Source organism: Lacerta agilis, chromosome 6 (assembly GCF_009819535.1).
Source record: "Lacerta agilis isolate rLacAgi1 chromosome 6, rLacAgi1.pri, whole genome shotgun sequence".
In the NCBI taxonomy this organism is placed as follows: Eukaryota; Metazoa; Chordata; class Lepidosauria; order Squamata; family Lacertidae; genus Lacerta; species Lacerta agilis.
In genome coordinates this window covers 4289173-4313987 of record NC_046317.1, presented here as the reverse complement: position 1 = coordinate 4313987, position 24815 = coordinate 4289173, and the positions used below count along the sequence as shown (strand labels likewise).

General features: G+C 46.0%; 1 protein-coding gene across 1 annotated transcript in view; it reads left to right on the top strand.

Moving 5' to 3' along the window:
- The window catches only part of ASTN1 (astrotactin 1), a 231076-nt gene that overhangs the window by 164255 nt on the left and 42006 nt on the right, over nt 1-24815 (top strand). Inside the window, 6 exon segments of the mRNA XM_033151264.1 lie at nt 4387-4461; nt 5087-5224; nt 6500-6650; nt 15865-16031; nt 18502-18696; nt 19805-19932. Of these exon segments, the coding sequence (XP_033007155.1) occupies nt 4387-4461; nt 5087-5224; nt 6500-6650; nt 15865-16031; nt 18502-18696; nt 19805-19932 (854 nt within the window).

Here is a 24815-nt window from a genome sequence, read left to right as displayed (position 1 = left end):
AAACCACTGAGCCTCTGGGCTTGCCGATCAGAAGGTCGGCAGTTCGAATCCCCATGATGGGGTGAGCTCCCGTTGCTCGGTCCCAGCTCCTGCCAACCTAGCAGTTCAAAAGCACACCAAAGACCCCAGGGGACATCTAGTCTGACCCACTGAAATGCAGGATGCATTTTCACCCAGCGTTAGACTCGAACTCACAACCCTGAGATTAAGAGTCTCATGCTATACCAACTGAGTTATACCAGTGAAAAAATTCAATTTTTTACACTTACATCTCCAAAGCTACTACCCTCAACCACCTGGGATGCTCATTCTCTCTTGAACAACTCTGTGTCCCCCCCCCCCCTGCTTATGGCTGAAATCCCTTCCTTTGAACACCTATGTTGGATGATGGATGAATTCTTTACATTGATTCAGAACCCAGCCAGAAATGACAAGTATAACAAGAATGCTAAAAAGAAAGGGGGGGGGAGAAGGGGGTTATTGTGCTAGAAGTTGACTCATAATGGTGGCTGCACCTTATAATTTTCAGCTGCCCTTCAAAATATCTTGGTTTTTTTTGTATGAGTCATGGGCTGTAATTATACCTCAGCCAGAGCAGTACCAATGTCACCACAGGATAATACACAACTTTTCAGAGAACTGTGGGCAAGTCTTTTGAAGCTCTGAAGTTGTGGAAACAAGATTTAAAGTGGGGTGGGCAGAAGACAGGCTGGGATTATTATTATTTATTTATTTATTTATTTATTTATTTATTTATTTATTTGTACCCCGCCCATCTGGCTGAGTTTCCCCAATCACTCTGGGTGGTCGCAATTGAGTGTTAAAAACAATACAGCATTAAATACTAAAAACTTCCCTAAACAGGGCTGCCTTCAGATGTCTTTTAAAAATAAGATAGCCGCTTATTTCCTTGACCTCTGATGGGAGGGTGTTCCACAGGGTGGGCGCCACTACCGAGAAGGCCCTCTGCCTGGTTCCCTGTAACCTCACTTCTCGCAGTGAGGGAACCGCCAGAAGGCCCTCAGCGCTGGACCTCAGTGTCCGGGCAGAACGATGGGGGTGGAGACGCTCCTTCAGGTATACAGGACCGAGGCCGGTAGATCCTGGTAGATGGCTCTGTGTGTGTGTGTGTGTGTGTGTGTGTGTGTGTAGAAGAAATTTGGAATGTGTTTATGACTCCTAATTATATAACCGTAGCAACAACTTAGCTTCCGGGTCATGTGGCCAGCATGACTAAGCTGCTTCTGGCGAACCAGAGCAGTGCACGGAAACGCCGTTTACCTTCCCGCTGGAGTGGTACCTATTTATCTACTTGCACTTCAATGTGCTTTTGAACTGCTAGGTTGGCAGGAGCAGGGACTGAGCAACGGGAGCTCACCCCGTCGCAGGGATTTGAACCGCCAACCTTCTGATCAGCAAGCCCTAGGCTCTGTGGTTTAACCCACAGCGCCACAGTACCTATGTGCTTAGGCACAGTCCTTTTATGTACTTCCTGTTAGCCCTTCCCTAACCTATAGCTTCTCACCTTATGGTGAGGCCAGTGACGGGTTTACGTATAAGCTAAACAAGCTATAGCTTAGGGCCCCACTCTCTTGGCCCCCCCCCCCCCCGAAAAAATTTAAAGGGAAAAACCTGGATGTACATTTCCAAAATATAAGATAAAAAACAAATAAAACAAAACTTACATACAGCAACAGTGGCAAATGGCTTTAGATACCTATTAGGTCCATAAATTACCATACAGAATATATTCAACACAACAAAACAGTGACAATTTGTTGTTGGCAAAGGACAGCTGGACATATAAAGGGCCCCATTACCTTCAGTAGCTTAGGGCCTCCTCAAACCTAAATCTGGCCCTGGGTGAGGCCAAAAGCTTTCTTCCTCAAGCCCCAGTGTAAGGATGTGCACACACTCTGGTCCAGAGTGCATCCCGATGCTGGCTTGTAAAGCACATGTGTGCACATGACATTAGCCACCATCCACATCTGACCTGCTGTTCCTTGAGAAATACCGTGATTAGATTGCATTTCCCCCCCCAAACCAGTTTTGATACACTTTGAAAATGCAAGCCATAGGAAGACATCCACGTTATCTCTCCACGCAGTGGTGTAGACAGCCAGCTGGTGAATTGGAAACGCATTCAGTGATGGGAGGCAGGATGGGGGAAATGACCTTGCTGAGTTTTGAAGCTGGTAATGTCTATTGACTTTAAAAGCAAACTACCGTAGATGCTTTTACTGTTACATATGGTCAAGCTACACCTGCTGGAATTCCCTCTACAACTACAGTCAAACCTCGTTTCCCAAACACCTCCGCTTTGGAACGTTTCGGCTCCCGAATACTGAAAACCTGGAAGTAAATGCTCCAGTTTTCGAACGTTTCCTGGAAATCGAATGTCCGACGCAGCTTCCGCTTGAGTCCAAGAAGCTCTTGCAACCAGTCGGAAGCCGTGCCTTGGTTGTCGAATGTTTCGGAAGTCAAACGGTCTTCCGGAATGGACTACGTTCGACAACCGAGGTTTGACCGTATTGAAGGTGCTGGAAGAAGCCTGTCTTTTTCTGCAACTGCACACTATTTGAGTGATCTGATAAATCCTACACTAAGAAGGGCCTTTACACTAGCTCGATTTCATGCCATTCCCACAGCATTCTTACAGGGTGTATTTTCCAATACTCCTCTGGATCTTCGACTGCCCATGCAACAAGGGAAAGATAGAGGACTTTATTCACTTCCTCCTCTACTGCCCACTATATGCCTCAATAAGATCTAGGCTTCTCCCTCTAATCCCGCCGACTATCGCCAGGGACGATGACCGCATGAAATACCTACTGGCGGATGCCAACCCCTTGGTTTCACGTGGAGTGGCCATCTACATATTACAGGCCCTGAAACTCAGCACCACCTTTTTGGCTAACTTCCCTTAGCCTTAGTCTTATGTATCTTCCTAACATGGACACTGTCGTCATGCCCGCTAGTGCTTTTTATTTTATTTGTATTTTCCAGCACGATTTTACCTCCAATGTTTTAACTGTATCTGTTGTATTCTTTGTATAATCGTGCCAGGCCACTGCCTGGTCTTTTACTATGTGCTACTGCCATATGGCTAATGCAATAAATAAATTGATTGATTGATTGCATCTGCACACCCTAGCTATTAGATCTGCAGTGAAAACAGAGAGACTGGCATTTCTATCTCTGTCTGTCTGTCTATGATGCAATAAACATGTTAGATGGGGGAATAGTGAATACGTTGAAGGCTGTAATGTAGAATCTCTTGCATTAAAAAATTAATTGCTATAGTATGAGTGTGGGGGTGTCCATTATTAATCAATTCAGTTTGGTGTTGTTGTTTTTTTGCAAGCCTAAGTTCCTATTCAGGGTTACTGTAAGAAACCTCCTCATCACTGATACAAGTGAGTGAAAGAGTCTGGGAAGTCCCATAGCCTGGGATCCCACCCATGTGCTGGACTCTGTTAAGAAATATCTCTGCTGTGTTTACTTACCTTGAAGTTGCCCGAAGGGTGTTGAGCAGCTCCTTCCTTGGGTGCCACAGCAGACCATCTGTGGTGGAGAGTCGCTCACTCAGCCCTGTCTCGTGTTTGGCTGCTATTGCGTGCTTTCAGCTCACGTGCAATTATGAGGTGAAATATTGTGAGGTGTGTACAAAAGAAGGTAAAGCGAAGGAATGATGTAAAATTAGAAAACCAGAGAAAGGAAGGAAGGAAGTCCAAAAACTCGGCGGAGTTTATGTAATATTGTAAATGTTTTATGATGATTATGTTAGTGTTTTGTTTTTCCTTCTGATGAAAAATAGAAAGAGGTTTGCAAAAAAAAAAAAAAAGAAATATTGTGAGGTGTGTACTCTTCTCTTATCCAAGCCTTTGGCTGAGTGAGTATCTGCCTTTGTTGCTGTGCACTGTTGCTCTGGTCTTCTGCTGTGTTGCTTTGTCACTGCTCGACTTGTGTTTCATTTCATGGTTTTAATACAGTGGTGCCTCGCAAGACGAAATTAATTCGTTCTGCGAGTCGTTTCGTATTGCGAAAAATTCGTCTTGCGAAGCACGACCATAGGAATGCATAGGAATGCATAGGAATTTAATTCCCATAGGAATGCATTGAAATTTTCGTCTTGCGAAGCATGACCATAGAAAAATTCGTCTTGCGAGTCACCCTTTCGTTAGTGAATGCCTTTCGTCTAGCGAGTTTTTCGTTGTGCGAGGCATTCGTCTTGCGAGGTACCACTGTATAGTTGTTCCAGTTCCGACATTTTTTGTAACTTCTCCTGAGCCATTTGATGACGTAGAAAGTAAGGCAGAAAGAAAGGAAGGAAGGAAGGAAGGAAGGGCAAGCTTTCATGGCTTCTGTGGTTTTATTTTCCTCCAGGCCATGGCCATATACCATATTCCAACGTGGATTTGATTTGGTGCTGGGAGAACAACCTTCTGACAAGATATTCAGGTAAGTTTTTTTTCCCCCCAATGCAGCCAGCGTGACCAACCATGTGTATTATCCCTCCTTGTTCCCTACTGTTCTTTCTCCCTTTCCTGCCTCAGCATATAGTAGGAAAATGCCATTTCAGGTAGAGTGGCACCAAATATTCACAAGTGAATTTTTTTCAGCATGAAAGGGGCGAAGTACTGGGGAGAGAAAAAAAAAAAACATGTCCGACAACCCCCCTCCCCTTGTGCATACAACCACACAGCCCTATTTGGCAACACCGTTTATGTCTTGAAACCCGACTTCTTCCTATGAACTGTGACTTCTGCGTAACCGATCAGATTTGGCTAGGAAGTGACATAACTGAAAGCAAGCAAAGCTAATTCAAAGTGGATCCAGGCGTTGGTCCTTCAACCGCTGCCGGCAGGGTCATGCAGGCAGAAGCGTTCCTCAGCACCTGTTCCTTGAGATGTTTAACTCTAGATGCCAGACACTGAACAGGGAACATTATGCAAGCAAAGCATGTGTCCTGCCAACAGAGTCATAGCCTGCTAGAGAATTGCATGTCCACAATGAATGCTTTCTTCTTTTCTTTTTTTGCATTCTTGGGCCACGTATCCAACTGGTTTCCTCTCTCCGAATCCAGATTCACCTATACTCTTGGGGAAGGGATGTGGCTGCCGTTGAGCAAGAGCTTTGTCATCCCACCCGCCGAACTGGCCATCAACCCATCAGCCAAGTGCAAAACAGACATGACAGTGATGGAGGATGCCGTGGAGGTCAGGTAGGTGCTTGTTCCAAGCTTGAGAACGATCGAAGGGCCGCTCGGGTATCAGGAAGCCGTTTCCCCGCCCTAGTAGCTGCTATGTTTTCTTCCTCGCTGCACCCTGATGCTTAGAGTTGTCTCCCAGGACACCAGTGTGGCTCCACTTCTCTCTCTTCCTCTTCCCTGGAGACACCTCTGGTACAGGACAGCAGCCCAGGGCACGTTCGGCGGACAACATACACTTACCATTTGGGCAACAGATTAAGACCTATTTCTCTTTTACTAAGGGCTACTGCCTCTGCTTGCATTACTTGCCAGTCCCACCAACCCCTGCCATACTCCTCTGGTCATGCCAAACCCTCTCCTTTTACAGCTCAGCCAAGCCTCCTCTCCTTTTACGCATCACCCTCCAAAAACCTGCAGGCTTCCTACTCCCTTTTCACACAGCAGCAGGCTGGGGGGGGGGCGGAGGAAAGGGGGAGAGGCCTTGCCTGCCTGCAAAGGGAAATAAGGCAGCAGGGCAGGGCGAGGGGCAGAGGACAAACTACCCCCACTGCGCTCGTCCAGCCCCTGCTTCCGCCCCAGGTTCCATAATGGAGGGGGTGACAAATTATCAAGGAACAATTTTTTCTGAAAATTTTTTTTGAATTTTTTTTTGAAAATGCCTGCTCCAAAGGTCTTATCTTACTATACTAGGGATTATATAGCTATATATGAAATTTCATGCATATCGGTTAATATCCTGACCCTCCTCCACCAAAATAGCTGTTCACTTGGCTGTTTTCCTATGTCGTGAAGGCTGAAATTTCAGTTCAGTGGAGCACTTGCTGTTCCCAACCCTAACCCTGTGGAGAGCCATCTAATTAGACTTTAGTTTGATTTTGAGATGTTTTTAGGAGGTAATTTAATTATTGTTTGATTTTATACCAATGTTATGTATCTGATGTTAATACCTACTACATTAATTGGTTGTATTTTTCCAGTTTTCAAGCTACCGGTGGTCCGCAGAAATGGTCACCTGTACACAGCCACAAAGAACTCACATCATCTGCAGCTACACCATTTTCAGTCATCCTTTAGCAGAGACACACAGCTCCATGTATTAAGCCACTTTAATACTCTCCTGCTAAACATAGTAGCCCTTCCAGATGTTATTGGCCAATGGCCAGGGATGATGGGGTTTGTAGTCCAGCAGCGTCTGCTCTAAAGCTCATACAACACTGATGTGCTGCAACGAATAGTAATATTAAAACAATGAATATTAATAATTGTGTTTTTCCCCCTCCCTGGCAGGGAAGAACTGATGACTTCCTCCTCTTTTGACAACTTGGAGGTTCTTCTGGATTCATTTGGGCCAGTTCGGGACTGCTCCAAGGACAACGGTGGCTGCAGCAAGAACTTCCGCTGCATTGCAGATCGGAAATTGGATTCTACGGGTTGCATGGTTCGTGTACTTTATATTCGGAGCAATGCTGCTGCCTCTTGGGAAAGTGGGATTGCAAAGATAAATGTCTATTTGCACACATGATTTATTTGGGGTTTCAGTGTATTTGTTTGGCATATTAGAAATCAGAGCAATATGTTTGGCACCAGATTGGCTGCAGGAGTTGCTGGAAGGACGCAGAGAAGGTGCCATTCATCCAGCCATCTTAGGGAATCCGCTCCGGATTTGTGTAGGGTTTAATCCTTAGCCTTTTCTTCTCCCGAAGAAATCCCACAAGGCAGCGGACAAAGCCCCATATGTTTGTATTATCTTTCAGCTCTGTCGCTGTTCTTTGTCTCCCATCTCATACAGTTCCCCCATTTTATGCCCACCTTCCCGATTATGCATGACAAAATATAGACTTTACACACTGCCTTGCCACACCTAGTAGGAAGCTGGCATGACACTTGACTTCCTAACGAGTATGATGCACACTGTTTCTGTATGTTACACACTCTTTCAACTACAAGTTTGCCGCCTTCACACTCTACTTTTTTTAGGAATACACATCTTTCATGTACATTTGTGTATTTTTTTAATGTGTGAAGAAGTCCTTCAATGAATTAGCGTGGGTTCCAAAGGGAATGGATGAGTCACACTCTTTGTTGGCACAATCTGCTCAGTAGCTATTTAAATATTAGCTAAATTCCCCTGGAGCTGCAGAGATGGCATTCTTTCTAATAAGGGAATGTGGAAGGGACAGGGTTGGGTGAGCCACAGAAACCTGAGGACACAACAAACAGCTAGGTAAGTGGGAGCTCCATTTTCTACTTCAGGGGTGGCGAACTCCCAAGAGACTGCGGTCTACTCAAAGAGTTAAAAACTGGCAGTGATCTACCCCCTTTTTGGGGGTTCAGGTCAAAATTGATATCCCGCTTTTCACTACCCGAAGGAGTCTCAAAGCGGCTAACACTCTCCTTTCCCTTCCTCCCCCACAACAAACACTCTGTGAGGTGAGTAGGGCTGAGAGACTTCAAAGAAGTGCGACTAGCCCAAGGTCACCCAGCAGCTGCATGTGGAGGAGCGGAGATGCGAACCCGGTTCACCAGATTAGGAGTCTACCGCTCTTAACCACTACACCACACTGGCTCATTTTTGGGGGGTTCGGGTCAAAGTTGTTGAATTTTTATCAGGGAGGGGAGGTAAAATGTTGAGCTTTTTTTAGGGGAGCCACAGTTGTTCAGCTTCTTTGGGGGGAGCCGGTGATCTACCAGTGATCTACCGCAGCCATCCAGTGATCTGCCAGTAGATCACGATCTACCTGTTGGACATGCCTGTTCTACTTGATTGGTGTGTTGCCTACCCCAGCTGCTCCATTAAGCAAGTGCTTTTGCACATGCAAACCCAGCGTTCAGGGCGTTGGAAGTTGGGATGTGGGGTCGAGGAGTCGTCTGCTCTGCAGTGCCCGGTGTTTTGGTGAGAGGTAGGACTCCTCCCCCTGGAGTGAAGAAGAAAAGCCTTAGTGGGCCCTGCCTCTTCCTTCCACTAGGAGGAGTCATCCCTAAGAGGAATGTCATCAGTCATTCCCAATAAACAGAAATTCACAGCAAGACATTCCCCCCCCCCCCCCCGGTCCTTGCTCTTTTCATTTCAATTTCTATCGTGCCCTGTGCCACAAGACTCAAGAGTAAGTTGAAATAAACAAACCACAGAAATGGAAGAAATCCCATTTCGAAAGCTAGCCAGGAATGTGCTTTTGCAAACTTCCCAGCTGAAAAGTTCAGAAAGTATTCTGGTGCAACCTCTGTTAGGATATGTCCCGCCCGGGACAAGTTGCAAGACTGCCCGAAACAGGAACACAACCTTTGTGCACATTCCCGGCTACAAGAGTCCGGTGGCACATTCATATGTGATTGTTCCCCAGCAGGAAGAACAACACACACAAGCCATTAATTAGGCTAAACTATTTATTGTATGCAGAGTATGTCTCCGCTTGCCAGCTCAGTAAGGCAGAGCTGTGCATTAAAACATGTTCAACATCTCTCTCTCTTGAGCCAGAAGTGAAAGTGAAAGTAAAGATATACAGTAACATCACATGGTTGAGAAAGCAGATAAGACAGCTGGCTTTCTCATTGGAAAAACACACGTCATACCAGCCTCGCTGCTGCTTTTGCAGCTCGGTCTGTACTAATATCCTAACAACCTCTGTATGCATCCTTATTGTTCAAATTTGGACAAATGTTTCTGTGGTCAAGAATGCGCACTCAGTTATTATTAGAGATGAGCAGAGCATATAGGAAGCCCTTTGAATGCTCTAAACCACTGTGCAGATGCTTAGCATTATTTCTTGACAGCAGCACGAGAAACAGAAATTTACTGGTACTCTTCTGTGCCTTCCAGAGCTTCAGAAGCCTTTGATGGCAAAGGAGGCAGCAGCACTCATAACTTTTCTTTTAAATATATTTATTGAATTTTATAAAACAAAAAACAATTACAACATAATCAAACATAAACACAATATAAACAAACCTACAATAAAAACATACCTACAGTAAAAACAAACCTACAACAACAACAAAAACTAAAATCTCAATATTTATCCCTAATAACTGTCCTTCACATTGTATGTTGACTTCCTCCTGTCTCCTCTTCCTGCGTTCCTTGTCTATCATCTTTAGTAATTTCTTAACATCTTGCATAATCTTATATACTATAAAAATTACCTAATTAATTAATCTTAACTATTATCTTAACTCCTATTTCATCTATCTTAAACACTTAACCTTACTCTGCGTCTGCAGTCTAGCCTTCCATCCAAGTTATAGCTAATTATCAATCATACAATAATTTTTTTAATACAATTTAAATTTCTTCCAATCTTCTTCCACCGCGTCGTCCCTCCGGTCACAAAGTTTCCCGGTCATCTCAGCGAGCTCCATGTAGTCCATCATTTTCATCTGCCATTCTTCAATCATTGGTAATTCTTCTGTCTTCCAGTTTTTAGCTAACAAAATTCTAGCTGCTGTTGTGGCATACATGAATAGAGTTCTATCACATTTATGAATGTCTTGGAGCAGCAGCACTCATATCAAACTATTTCATTGCATTGCATTATTGTTCTTAGCTAACTTGTTATAAGTTACAGGTAGGTAGCTGTGTTGGTCTGCCATAGTCAAAACAAAATAAAAAATAAAAAATAAATTCCTTCCAGTAGCACCTTAAAGACCAACTAAGTAGGTAGGTAGGTAGCTGTGTTGGTCTGCCATAGTCAAAACAAAATAAAAAATAAAAAATAAATTCCTTCCAGTAGCACCTTAAAGACCAACTAAGTTTGTTCTTGGTATGAGCTTTCATGTGCTTCTGTTTCAGTGTATCTGAAGAAGTGTGCATGCACACGAAAGCTCATACCAAGAACAAAACTTAGTTGGCCTTTAAGGTGCTACTGGAAGGATTTATTCTTATTATTTTTTATTTTGTTATAAGTTGCCTTGAAAATAAATTTTATAAATGGTCATAATACAAAAACAAACAAATGTAAGGCCAAATTTCATAAGCACAGTCAGTGGTGCCTTGATCTGTGGAGGTCTCTGGCCAGAGACAGGTTTTCTTTTTTAAAAAATTCCTTGTCGCTGAAAGCTGAATGTGCTACATCATGCATTAGCAGGGAGAGATTATGTGCACCCGTTGGAACAAGAAAGCCTTTCCTTAACTACCATGAAGCCACAGAAAGTTCATGCGCACCTACGATTAGTGGAAGAACATCTGGCTCAGAATGTGGTGGTTAGGTTCCCTGCAGGCTGGCATCCCTATATTTATAAGTGAAGCTCCCACATGGGGTCAGGTCATGACGACTTAATTCTCTGTCTCCAGAGTCCACTCCTGCTGCTGCCGCCGCCACTGTCTTATCTACCAGCCCCCATTGCTCGGGAGGAGATGCTTGCTAACTGCTCTGTGGCAGATGTTCCCTTCCTCCACCTCCCCACCTCCTCTCACGCCCCCACAGCCCATTTCACTGCACCCTTTTGCACAAGGGCTCCCGGGAGAGATAGGTGGAAAGCAATCCCATCTGCTTCAAACTGTGCCTGTGAAGCTGCTGAACATGTCCCGTTGCTGATGTTCTTCCTCTACACCTGCTCTGCATTGGGAGAGGCGTTGTGCCAAAGTCGGATGTGCGATGAATTGGGGGAGGGATCAGCGGGTGGAACACTTTCTGCGCAGAGATCTCTGAAATGACTGCTGACAAGGCCACTGCTGACAGCAGCAGCATGAGCAGAAAGAGTGAGCAAGGAGTTGAAGGAGGGGAAGAGAATATCCCCATTTATTCCCACCTCCTCTGGCTTCACATGTTCAGGACATTTAATACATTGTTGTTGTTGTTCAGTCGTTCAGTCGTGTCCGACTCTTCATGACCCCATGGACCAGAGCATGCCAGGCACACCTATCCTTCACTGCCTCTCACAGTTTGGCCAAACTCATGTTAGTAGCTTTGAGAACACTGTCCAACCATCTCGTCCTCTGTCGTCCCCTTCTCCTTGTGCCCTCCATCTTTCCCAACATCAGGGTCTTTCCTAGGGAGTCTTCTCTTCTCATGAGGTGGCCAAAGTACTGGAGTCTCAACTTCAGGATCTGTCCTTCTAGTGAGCACTCAGGGCTGATTTCTTTAAGAATGGATAGGTTTGATCTTCTTGCAGTCCATTGGACTCTCAAGAGTCTCCTCCAGCACCACAATTCAAAAGCATCAATTCTTCAGCGATCAGCCTTCTTTATGGTCCAGCTCTCACTTCCGTACATTACTACTGGGAAAACCATAGCTTTAACTATATGGACCTTTGTCGGCAAGGTGATGTCTTTGCTTTTTAAGATGCTGTCTAGGTTTGTCATGGCTTTTCTCCCAAGAAGCAGGTGTCTTCTAATTTTGTGACTGCTGTCACCATCTGCAGTGATCATGGAATTTAATACATAGGTATGAATAAAATTGTGAAACATGTAAAAACACAGTTCATTCACTTACAACAAAACATACAATATAGTGATCCATATATAACATAAATCCACAAATAAAAACCTTAAGCAATTAATATACGGTAATCTCTTAAAGCAGCAGCAAAAAGTCATTAAAATGGATTAATGTCTGTTTTGCAATTCTGTCGCATATAAGAGGCCCATAAGAACTTAGAAGTTTCCTGGTCTTACTTTCCATCTCATAAATGCACAAAGGTGGTAAATTTTGCCACCGCTGCCAAATGTTCTTTACAGTTGGTGCAACTTGAAAACGGCATACTTTGAGACATATTTTTGTTGTTGTCAAAAGCAAGGGTTGAGAATTTTGCAGTGTCCAAATTGTTTTTGCACACCGCATGCTTAACTGCATGTCATTCCCCATTTAAAGAGCAGCTCTAATGTGCTTTCATATCATGGCTGACTTGATGGCGCAGGATTTTGCCTCTCCTCACACTTTGGTTTCACACCCCTTTTATTCTTCAAAGACTGTTTTCAAACCTGTTTCTTGTTTGGGATACTTGTCTGCAATGGCAAATGTGCAATTTTTGCTTTAGGTAAAAAAAAAAAAAAACAACCCACAAGCATTTGCAGTACCCTAATCATAGGAGTCTGAAATGTTGTATTGCAGTTACAACTCCCAGGAAGCCAAACCCATGTAAAAAGGTAAATGTACCCCTGACTGTTAGGACCAATCGCGGACAGCTCTGGGGTTGCATGCTCGTCTCGCTCTGTAGGCCAAGGGAGCCAGTGTTTGTCCGCAGACAGCTTCTGGGTCATGTGGCCAGCATGACTAAGCCGCTTCTGGCGATCCAGAGCAGCGCACGGAAACGCCGTTTACCTTCCCGCCGGAGCGGTACCTATTTATCTACTTGCACTTTGACGTGCTTTCAAACTGCTAGGTTGGCAGGAGCTGGGACTGAGCAACGGGAGCTCACCCCGTTGCGGGGATTCGAACCGCCAACCTTCTGATCGGCAAGCCGTAGGCTCTGTGGTTTAGACCACAGCGCCACCCATGTATCCCCCTCACAAAAACACACACCATATTCTTGAAGATGCTATTATCCTTGCTGATCAAGGCTTGCCTTGTCTGTGGGCCACTAATGCAGACTAAATGGTTTCAGAATGCGCAAGCGGAAATTCTTGTAACTTACATCCTCAGGGGAGGGCCAAAGCTCAGTGACAATCTGCAGAGCGAAAGGCCCACAGGCTACAATTCCTGACATGCAGGTTGGAGTGGGAAGGCCCCCTGTCCGAAACACTGGAGAGCCACTGCCAGTCAGGATAGAATAAGACACAGCTAGATGGACCAGTCATGTAACTCCATCAGCATAAGGCAGCCTTTGGTGTGCTGGAGGTATTAGTATGATATAGAACAAGGCATCTAGTATATACATCTTTGTAATCAGAATAGTTGCCATGCCTGTTGTCTTTGTCCGTGGAGTTTTCTTGGCAGGGATACTGGAGTGGTTTGCCAGTTCCTTCTCCAGGTGGATCACATTTAGTCTAAACTCTCCGCTATGACCTGTCCATCTTGGGTGGCCCTGCACGGGATAGCTCATAGCTTCCCTGAGTTATTCAAGCCCCTTCGCCACGACAAGGCAGCGATCCATGAAGGAGCCACCTCATAAGAAGAGAAGACTCCCTGGGAAAGACCCTGATGTTGGGAAAGATGGAGGGCACAAGGAGAAGGGAACGACAGAGGATGAGGTGGTTGGACAGTGTTCTTGAAGCGACTGGCATGAGTTTGGCCAAACTGCGGGAGGCAGTGGAGGATAGGGGTGCCTGGCGTGCTCTGGTCCATGGGGTCAGGAAGAGTTGGACACGACTGAACGACTGAACAACAACAAGTTGTCATGCACTTTGCACAAGTTTTACACCCTTTTTTCACCTGAAGAAAATGACGAGGCTATAGGGAAGTAGCAAGGGGCGGCAACAAAGCAGAAGCGCATGTAAGGGGGTGACCCCCACCAGTGTGGTATCCAACACCCAAGCGTTTCAGATGCTGTAGTGTAGCAAACACATGATTTGCTGCTGAGTGGTGCAGGTTACAAGGGAAATCACAGGGAGCATCGCACCGAGGCACTGTTTCCTTTTTATTGCTTATGCTACACGAACTTGAGACACAACCCACTAGCAAATACCTGCCCCTGGCCCATGGAATAGAGTGGGAGCAGTACAAGAGTACTGCTGCAAATGGCCACAAAGGAGTCAAATCAATTGGAGAGAGGGAGGCGTGCGCACACACACACACACACATGCACACGTACCTCGCTTGCCCACCCACTCCCAACTTGCTTGCACATCTGGTCAAACAGATGGGAAGCCAATGAGATGGGGATGGGTGCTGGGCAGGATCCCCAGGCTCCTCATTTGCCTGTTTGCCATCATCCCAAACATCTGGGCTTGCTCATCAAGTGCCAGCATCGTAAAAACACCTAAAGTGCTCTTGTGCTTCATCATTCCAGCTGGCACTGGAGGGGGAAGTGCGACATGGGGCAGGATGAGAGCCTAGTGAGCCCACAGGGGGCCGTTTGTTTTGGAAATTGCAGAATTAGTGTCAGCAAGCAACCTGTGACTTGTTGTGTGAGCTTCAGTCACCAGGACTGTGAGGGGGAAATCGTTTCGGGAACAAATCCTCTGTTAACACCTCATGAGCCAAAATACACAAAGAAGGATAGAGAGCAGCCCGTGACTCTTTCCACTATGTGCCTCAAAGGGCTCCATTTGAAAGAAGAACCTTCTTGACAGTATTTTCCCTGAGCTGGGTAGGTCTTTAACTCTTTAACATTCCAAGTTGTTCTTGTGTTCCGTATCTCAATCCAAAAACTGAAACAAGTTGGAAAGCCTAGGGGAACAGTCCCTGGATAACTGGGGGCTCCTGATTCAAATGCTTAGATGTCTGACCATGCAAGTAACACCATGACCATTTTCTCAAGTAATAAGAGATGGATGCAGTTCAGAGTTCACTGCAAGCACATTGTTCTCCTAAAAACAACTGAAGTCAGTTAAAGGTGCAACTCCCTTGTCTGTCTTCAGAGGCAGAATCCCTGCTGGAACCTGAGTCCATCCTGAATCCAGCTGTGTGTGTGTGTGTGTGTGTGTGTGTGTGTGTGTGCGTGCATGCACACACACAGATACCTCCTCACATCTAGTGCATTCAATAGTTTCCGGGTAACTATTAAGAAAGCAGTAGCCTGGAGGAGGGTGGTGATGAATGGGGTTGTTATGTACTGAGTTGAATAGGATCCAAAATGCAGCAGTCTGATTGGTCCTAGAACAATAGGATTGAGATTGCAGCAGTCTGATTGGTCCCAGAACAATAGGATCCAGAATGCAGCAGTCTGATTGGTCCGCAGGAGCCACCCAATCCAGCTCCAGGTGGAAGGGAATCCGCAACCCGATTGGCATACAGGAGTATCCCGGAATTAGCCAATCACGTGGGGCTCATTGTGTAAATAGTGTATATAAAGCAAACGTTTTGGGGGAACTGCATTCCTCACTACTATGAGCTGAATAAAGAGCATGAAATTCACACTTGACTCCGAGTATATTTCAGGGGTGATTGCCTACTCACCCACCGAATAGAGGACCACTTCCTTTGAATTGCACCGAGGGCAAGGAAGACACAGTGCCCAAGTTAGAGAAGATAGGAAGCGTTAGCAAGAAGAAGAAGAAGTGTTAAAACAGTTGAAGTGAGAAATAATGGAAGAGAGCAAGCTACTCAGTCACATCAAAATAGTTGCAGGTATTACAAAGGATGAAAGCGATGAGATTTTACAACTGAGATTAGGAATGTAACACTAAGGTTATGAGCCTGGAGTGCGAATGGTATTGTGGAATTATCTACTAGAAATAATGTGGGAGAGGAGGAGCAGGAGGAGGAAGGGTTGGGGGGGGGGAGCAGAGTCGGTTCCAAGAAACGAGAATCAAGGAAATAGCAGAGAAGGCGCTGCTGCAGATCTTGCCACTGATTCGAACAAAAGAGAAATGGCGGGGTTCTAATTGAGTTTTTCTCACTAAATATGGTGCCTGGAACTGCCCAGATGGGAGATGCAGCGAAGTTCGTTTTTGTACGGTTGTTGCTGGAAGGCAGCCAGCGGAGGTGCGATTACGCTGTTGCGTGCCATTAACACAATTTTGTGTCGAGCGGAGCAGAAAGCAAGAGCTCTGCAATCTCCCACCTCCTGTGTGTGGCTAAGCTGGTTTGTGCTGTTGTGTTTCCTTGTCATGCTAGTGTCCGCCTGGTCTCAGCCCCATGAAAGACGGCACTGGCTGCTACGATCGCCACATTGGTGTGGACTGCTCGGACGGATTCAACGGTGGTTGCGAGCAGCTCTGCCTGCAGCAGATGGTGCCTTTGCCAGAAGATCCTGTTCTATACAATATCCTTATGTTCTGTGGGTGAGTTCCACAAAAGTCTTTCGTATCTTCCAGGAACGTGGAACATCTTTTGTTGAACTTTATTTGCGTGTTTGTAAGTCTGGCTTCTGCTTATTTTTCTTTTCTCAGTATTAAGTGCACCATTTATAGCTGCCGTGCTGCTAATCTACACTTCAAACTCCCTTTGTAGCACTCAGTTACTCCTGGTTTTCTCTTCAAAACAATAAGCTAGTGGTTATTCCATAGTAGCACTGAGCATCCAAAGTAGCTCTGAGTAACATGTCTCATTAGCACAAAGATTTTCACTTTTGCAACAGGGCTTCCCCCCTCTCCTCTCCTGACATGCCCCCTAAATCTCTTCTGGGTCTTCCCTAACCCTCAAGAGCAGATCTGGGGAGGGCATGGGGTGTACAAAGAAGAAGAAGAAGAAGAAGAAGAAGAAGAAGAAGAAGAGGAGGAGGAGGAGTTTGGATTTGATATCCTGCTTTATCACTACCCGAAGGAGTCTCAAAGCGGCTCACATTCTCCTTTCCCTTCCTCCCCCACAACAAACACTCTGTGAGGTGAGTGGGGCTGAGAGACTTCAAAGAAGTGTGACTAGCCCAAGGTCACCCAGCAGCTGCATGTGGAGGAGCGGAGACGCGAACCCAGTTCACCAGATTATGAGTCCACCACTCTTAACCACTACACCACACTGGAAGAGAGGGGGAGAGTCCCATTGCACAAGAGCAAATCTTTGTCCTGATGGGGCATTTTAGTTGGCTACTGGCCATAGTCCTTAATTAAGAAGTTGAAATAATGGTAATATGGTTAGCATTACACCTTGTTGTACAGAGTGTGTTCATTTGTTAAAATAACTGAATCTTGCAATGGCAGAGAAGGTTGGGTCACACCTTAAGTATGCTGGGATCTCCTTGGAAGAATTCCCAGGAATTGGGAAGAGCCCATTTCCCTATTTCCATTTTGTTCACTGTGCCCCATGTTCTGCCATAAGTGCTATAAGTAGGAAAAATCCTAAAATTTTCTAAGAATGAATTGGCAAATATTGTCTGTGTCCTCCCGCACCCCTGCCTTCTTGCAGGCTACTTAGGTGCCTGGGTGCATTGATCAAGAAAACAGGGATTTCGCTGAGGGCGTACCATTGTATAGAGCTGGGCTTCCCAAAGTTGGGTCCCCAGCTGTTTTTGAGCTACAACTCCCATCATCCCTAGCTACAGGACTAGTGGTCAGGGTTGATGGGGATTGTAGTCCAAAAGCAGCTGGAGACCCAAGTTTGGGAAGCCCTGGTCTAGAGGATTCCTTTTCCTGCTGTGATTCGATCGAAGTTGAAGCATGTTGAGACCCTGCAAGGGGGGGCAAGAGACATGACCTGAAAAATAGCAAATTGCGAAAGCTCCGTGGTCTGAACAAAATTAAGAAATTTTAATAAATTAGAAGAATGGTGCTTGCTAATTTATCAGCACTGCTCTGGAAATTAGATTTAGTAATCTGGAATGCCAAAACCCAGGAGAATAGTTGGGAGGAGTAATTTCATACGTATTCCTTACCTGTATAGATCTGAGATGAGTAGGTTGGTATCTGCCTGTCTGAGGTATGGGAATGACTCCCTCAGAGAGGCTGAGGCTAAATAATACCTCATTAGGATGTGTCATTTTAGGAGGTGAAAACTGAGGGGTCTTTTAAATATGGTTTGGGGTGCGAGGAATTCAAATTTCCTATTATTTATGTGATTGGACAACATTCAGCTTGTTAAGTCTACGTCTGATTAACAAGCAAATAAACACACACTTTATTTACAGAGCAAAACTAAATTATACAAATTTAACCAAAATTCCCAAGTCATGTTACAACTTTTTAGCTCCCTTCGGTTTTTTTTGGAATTTGAAAGTTGAAAAATTTGACACACCCTAATACCTCACGCATTACTTTCCTAAACTTTTCTCAACGTTTCATAATAGACAGTTTGCCCGCCTCTATCAATCTTTCCAACGCAACATGCTGGGAAAGCTGTGATGGAGTGTTTTGGTGTCCATTCTAGGTTTCATTCTCACTTCACACGAGGCAAAAGTGAGGTCCACGTGAACTGATTATGCATCTTAGGACCAGTGCTTTTTTTCTGGGGGTATTCAAGGGTACACAGTAATGGCACCATTTTTCTACAAGAAAAGCACTGGTTGGGACATGGCCTGGAATCATCTGCCTCATGCAGGAGTTTCTTAGCACACAAGTCAATGTGGAAAGGGTTTGCTGGACACATACTGCTGAGTTAGACCGATAGTGTTAACCTTTCTCACTCTCTAGCTGAATAGCATGATTTCATTTCTGAGATCGTCGGAGAGGTCCTCCGACACAGTGTCTCACCACAGCGTTGCAGCAGCAAATTACTCGTGCATAGGTTCTTCTATTGTCAAAAGTATGCTTCCAGAGCCTGGCACCTTCCCTTCTCACAGCAAGATGTAACCATGTTCCCTTGCATTCCCTCCGACGGCAGATGCATCGAAGATTACAAGCTAGGCATAGATGGCCGATCATGCCAGTTAATCTCGGAGTCGTGTCCAGAGGGTGGCGACTGTGAAGAGAGCCGAGAGCTGCCCATGAACCAAACTCTCTTTGGGGAGATGTTCTATGGTTACAACAATCAAACTCAGGAGGTGGCACCTGGGCAGGTGCTGAAGGGGACGTTCAGGTGATGGATAAAGGCTTGCTGTTCTCTGAGTTGCCTATGCAGCGGTATCCATGTGTGTTGTGCTTTTACCTTATAAGCAAAACTGCAAGAGGAGCTGCCTCTCAGTTCTTGGAATATGCAGCTTCACAAAGGAGAGGGGAGCGTGAATAGAGAGGGGTGGGAGGGGGGCAAATGTAGCAAGATGTGTGTCTCAGCCAGAGCAGGGCAGTTGCCCATAATTAGACAAGCTTGTGGAGGAGTTCTGATGGGGAGAATAAGAATGGAGGCGACGTGTAAGAAACGTTTTAGGGCAGGCATGTCCAACAGGTAGATCGTGATCTACCAGTAGATCACTGGACATCTCTGGCAGATCACCGGTAGATCAGTGGCTTCCCCCAAAGAAGCTAAAAACTTTGGCTCCCCTAAAAAAACAACTCAAAATCATTGCCCTGCACCCCTAAAATGACCTGAACCACCAAAAAGGGCTTTCCTTCCTTAAAAAAAGCTCAATGTCCCATTCCTCCTCCCTAAAGAAGCCCAACAAGTTTTACGTGAACCCCAAAAAAACAGGGCTTTCCTTCCTAAAAAAAGCTCAACAACTTTGACCTGATCGCTGCCAGTTTTTAACTCTGTGAGTAGATCGCAGTCTCTTGGAAGTTGGCCACCCCTGTTTTAGGGAAACAGCAATTTCTAGTGGAGAAGCGGAAACAGGGATGCTTAACCCCACCCCCACCCCCACCCCCACCTGCGTCTCTGCTCTAGCTGTTCTTCCTCAAGCTTTGCCACCACCGCAAAAGAGGAGCTCGTCTCCAACCAAAGAGCAGTCGGAAGTGCAGAGTTTTGCCCGCTTGTTTGCAGGATGACGTATGCATGGCCTGCTCGTGGCTGGTAGTGGCAATCCTCTTGGGATGGTGTATGGCGGTGGCCGTGAGGTCGACGTGGCCCTGGAGGTGTGCATACACCAACCTCACCCATCCCTGTGAAGGGAGTGTTGGCACTGCCAGGAGGACCCCACTGCTGTTTCTGAGAGCTGGTTTCCTTCATCCATGCACTTGTAGAGAGTGTCTTTTGAACCGACCTTTCCTGTTGCTTCGCAGATTCTAAACTTGTCTCTCTTGGGGTTTTCCAGACAGAATAACTTTGCCCGTGGTTTGGAGCAGCAGTTGCCAGATGGCTTGGTGTTGGCCACTGTTCCACTAGAGAACCAGTGCCAAGAGGAGCTCTCTGAGCCAACCCCTGACCCAGATTTCCTTACCGGTGAGTAATCCCAGTCTAGAATTCTTCCTTGTCCATCCAGCCTCTTGTCTAATCTGAAACACTGCACAGGGCAGTATCCAGAGTTACTTCTTAAGATTTTGTTGTGGGCAATTTTGAGAATAGTGGAGGTGAGAAAGCAGCCAAGAAACAGGTAGCAAAACATAATAACTGCATCAGAAATGCCTCTGAGAAATTTTATTTCATTGCTTTCCCCTCTTTGGACACCCTTTTCTTGAAGTAGGTAATACGGGTAAATGTTAGGGCAATATGATTTGAGTGTGTGTTCAGTGGGTGTGCAGGAGAGGGATTCTACGCTCTTTTTGCTGATTGCATAAAACTTCAATGAAATGTAAATAATTCAAGAAACTGCTCTGCAGATGGTGCATGAGAAAGGAAGTAGTTTGATTCCTGCTGGCTGATCATAAGGGTTTTTTGTTTTTGTATTTGTTTTTAAAAGGAAATAAATGCTTGATTTTATTTACTAGTCTAAGCAGATCAGGCATTACTCCAAATGTGCATGGGGGAGCGGAGGTGCTGAGTAAGGAGGTCCTCTGTTTTTTCCATAATCACTTCAGAGACGAGATAGTCACTTTAATGTGGTCAGGACCTGAATGTGCCAATGTACCGTATTTTTCACTCCATAAGATGCACTTTTTTCCTCCTAAAAAGTAAGGGGAAATATCTGTGTGTCTTATGGAGCGAATGGTGGTCCCTGGAGCTGAATTGCCCAGGGGCCAAAACCAGATCATGCTTTTTATTTTACGAAGAGAAAAGGGGGTGTTGAAAGGACCCCGCTCAGCAGCTGATCAGCAAGAGATCGGGAGAGAGATAAGAGTCCTGGCTCCCTTTCAGCCCCGTCCCCTTGCCCAGGCCTCCTTTGTTGAATGTGCTGCAGAGGGAGGTTGTTTGTTTCCCCAGCGACATGTGACTGGCTAATTAGATTATCTGCCTGGAAACAGTAGAAATGGCTCCCTTTCCTTAAGATTTTTCAGAAATGTGAGTTGAACCCCATAAAAATTGGGCTTTTCCTCTTTGCTTTCCCCCCTTTGCAAAAGGAGCTTTGCTTTCCCCCCTTTGCAAAAAAGCTGCAAAACTTTTAGCTGATCCTCAAAAAAACCAGGGCTTTTCCCTTTGCAAAAAAAACCTGCAAAACATTTAGCTGATCCTCAAAAAAACAGGGCTTTTAGAGGAGGAAAACCAGAAAAATTGAAACGTGCACTTTCAGTATGTTATTTCAAACCAGAAAAATATTTTTTTTCTTGTTTCCTTCTCTAAAAACGAGGTGTGTCCTATGGAGCGGAAAAATACGGTAAATAGCAATTCAAAGGTACCAGGGCCTTCTCTGTTCTTCCAGGTACTCTGGAGGGAGCCTGTGTCAACCTCAATGCCTAGGTACAGGTGGTGACCATTTTGTGTAAGTCCAACTGATGTGTGGCCACCGCCACACGGGTCCTTTTGGACATGGAAGAGGGCAGAAAGGGGGTATAATGAGGATGGGGGTAGGCTTATGCATGCTCTGCCAATGTGCACGGGCGCCAGGAACAGAACCCCCACCTGTGCTGAAATGCAGCACTCCTAAGGACAGGGAACCTGTTAACTGCATGGAAATCTGTTGCTTCTACAAAGGCTGCAAGAGCCATAGGACCAAGGGGAGCGCAGATGGTCTGACTCGGTGTAAGGTGGCTCCCTATGTCCCATGTGGTGGTTGCCTTGTAACTTGCAGGCTGGACTTGAAGTTTGAATGGGCTGGCAGCCTAATTCTGCCCGATTCCAGTTTTGCTAGCAGGTCCATTCCATCCCATTTTGTCATAATTTTTTGAAATGACATACCGAAAGTGCACATTTCAATTCTACACATTTTGAACACACTTTTTATATGAAATGCACATTTTCCGATGCTTCTGCCCCTCCCCCCCATAAAATAAACATTTTGTATGCATAAAATATGTGAAGAGCAGTCCAGAATCTGGAGAAGTGCACAAACTGACTGAGAGTTGTTGTCAGGGAATTGTCCCCGATGCAGCGCAAGGTGGTGGAAGGGCTCTCCGGATGCTACAGAGAGCCCCAGTCCCACCTTGCCAGCAGCTCCTCCTCTGGTAGCGAGAGGAGCGGTGAGACGTCCAGCGAGGAGGGGGAGAGTTCACAGGGGAAAGGGAGTAGAGGCTCTGGGGATGCAAGCGAGGCCCAGCACTCCCACCGTCCCGAGGGCGATACAGGGGGAACGCAATTTCCGTCGCCCCAAAGACGTCATGGGGTGAAAAGAAAGGATGGAAGGCGGGGTTTTCGTATACTGAAACTTGTTGGGGTCAGAACTGGAAGGGGCCATTCCCGGATTCTGACACCGCTTGATACAGACATGAACTTTTTAGCTCTGCACTGTACATAGTTTGCACAATAAAATCTTTAAAGGAAACAGCGGAGTCCTGGCTGCTTACTCATGAGCAACTAACTGAGAAACTTACAGTTGTGTTCAGATTTACAGGCAAGGGCTCATCCAGACTTTCTTTTGTGCTGTGTCCTTAGGCACTGGTCGGGGGTTTAAAGCACTGGATCTGAGTGGGGTTTTTTGCTTTTTGGTCCCAGCACTTGCCCCGGGAAAACCACATTTTACCACTGAATCCGAGCAGATCTGACCATGACAAGGGACTGATGTCAATGTCCCCCACTTTCAAATCACCCTCCTCATGCTCAGTTGAGAAAACAAGGTCCAGAGACTGAGGCTTTTAGCACCCTTTTCCCTCTGCAGAGGTAGCGAACATATTAGGATGGTCCGCCCTCGGAGGCTGATGGACCCAATAGGTTTCCAGATGGGTCTGGTGGATTTTCTGGCTGATGCTACTGGTGATCCTATTGAAGCCCTGGCCAACATCTGGAACATCCAAATGGTTCATGCCATTAACAGGATCGCTCCTGAGCTCCCTCTCCCACTCGGTGGAGCCTGCTTGGCTCCCTGTTACACTCCAGGGCTTAGGGCAAGGAAGCAAGCTTGGAGACTGCTCAAACACGAGTGGTGGAAGACTTCAGTCGAATGCAGCCAAACGCCGGTGAGGTGTAATAATCGAGGTTATCTAGTGGCAGTGAAGGCAGCAAAGAAGGCATCCTCATTGTGCCATCTGGCAGAGCTTTTCAAGGTAGTGCAGGGCCTATTACAGTCTGGCCCAAAGGAGGTGGCAGAACTGACTGTAGTAGCTTGAGAGCCAGTGTGGTGTAGTGGTTAAGAGTGGTAGAGTCGTAATCTGGTGAACCGGGTTCGCGTCTCCGCTCCTCCACATGCAGCTGCTGGGTGACCTTGGGCTAGTCACACTTCTTTGAAGTCTCTCAGCCCCACTCGCCCCACAGAGTGTTTGTTGTGGGGGAGGAAGGGAAAGGAGAATGTTAGCCGCTTGGAGACTCCTTCGGGTAGTGAGAAGCGGGATATCAAATCCAAACTCCTCCTCTTCTTCTTCTTCTTCTTCTTCTTCTTCTTCTTCTTCTTCTTCTTCTTCTATGACTTGGTTGCAAAGCATTTTGAGGACAAAACCGCTTGCATCCAATGGGATCACAACCTCACTGTTACAGCGGTTGAATCTCAAGGGGTGTCCAGAGCACTTTCTAGTCTCGTTGTGTTGGATGAATCAGAGAATCGTAGGATTGCAACGTCGGAAGGGATCCTAGGGATTATCTAGTCCAACCCCCTGCAATGAAGGAATCTCAGCTAAGTTTCGGTTTGTGAGGTTTGAGATGCAGACAAGGTGCTTGGATCAGTCATGGCGACCACTTGTGTTCTGGACCCTTGCACCTCCTGGCTGATAAAAACTACCAGGGAACCAACAGCTGGGTGGGCCAGGGAGGTGATTCAAGCCTCCGACCAAGTAGGGGTGGACCCTGCCTGCTTGAAGGAGGCAGTGGTAAAACCACTCCTCAAGAAGCATGATGTATTTTGTGCTCTCATTTTTATGTTGTGAACTGTCCTGGGATCTTTGGATGAAAGGTGACATACATTTTTCATAATAAACTAGCTGACCCGGCCACGCATTGCTGTGGCTGATCTGGTGAAATGGAAAAGGAAGTATAGTATAAAAGAGAAAGTGTATGGTTCCGAATACCTTTTTTGCTGAAGTGTAGAAAAATTGTTTTTTTCGACCATCCTGGCTGTGGAGCCGGGCGAGGTGAGGGAGGAAATGGTGGGCGCGGCTTTTTCGCCCGGCTTGGCTCTCTACAGGCGGTGGAGGCGGCATCGGAAACTCGCTGTCTCTGGAGCTGGGCGAGGTGACGCCATAAATGGCGGACGGGGCTTTGGCGGTCCGGGCGGCTTGGCTTTGTACAGGCGGTGGAAGCGGTGTTGGAAACTCACTGCGTGTGGAGCTGGGTGAAGTGAGGCCACAAATGCAGGATGTGGCTTTGCTGCCTGGCCTGGCTATGTTTAGGAGAAGGCAACAACAACGTTTCTGGCCGATCTGCCTTTCCATTGGATGGTGGCAGTGACATCAGAAGAAGAGGAGGAGGGGGTAGAGACAGCTGTACTGTGTTGTAGCTTCTAACGTCCAGTGGAGGGCGCTAATTCCCCCCCCAAAAAATCATATTTTTACCTATTAAAAATGTGGTATCTGTACAATCTAATTATGTATGATCACTCCCATATGGCCATAGAATGTTGTGTCCAAATTTCAGCAAAATCGGTCAAGCGGTTACGGAGCAAGGCGATCGCAAACAAACACCGAACTTGAACATTTTTATATATAGAGATAATAATAATAATAATGTTTTCATATATCGTTTTTTTCAGGTGCAATAATATCTTATCTCCTATCATGTTCCTCTATCTGTAGAAGCGGTTCAGTCAGGGCACGCTGCTTCAAAAACAACTTGCCGCTACAAATTAGTAGGAATGAGATGAGCGAAAT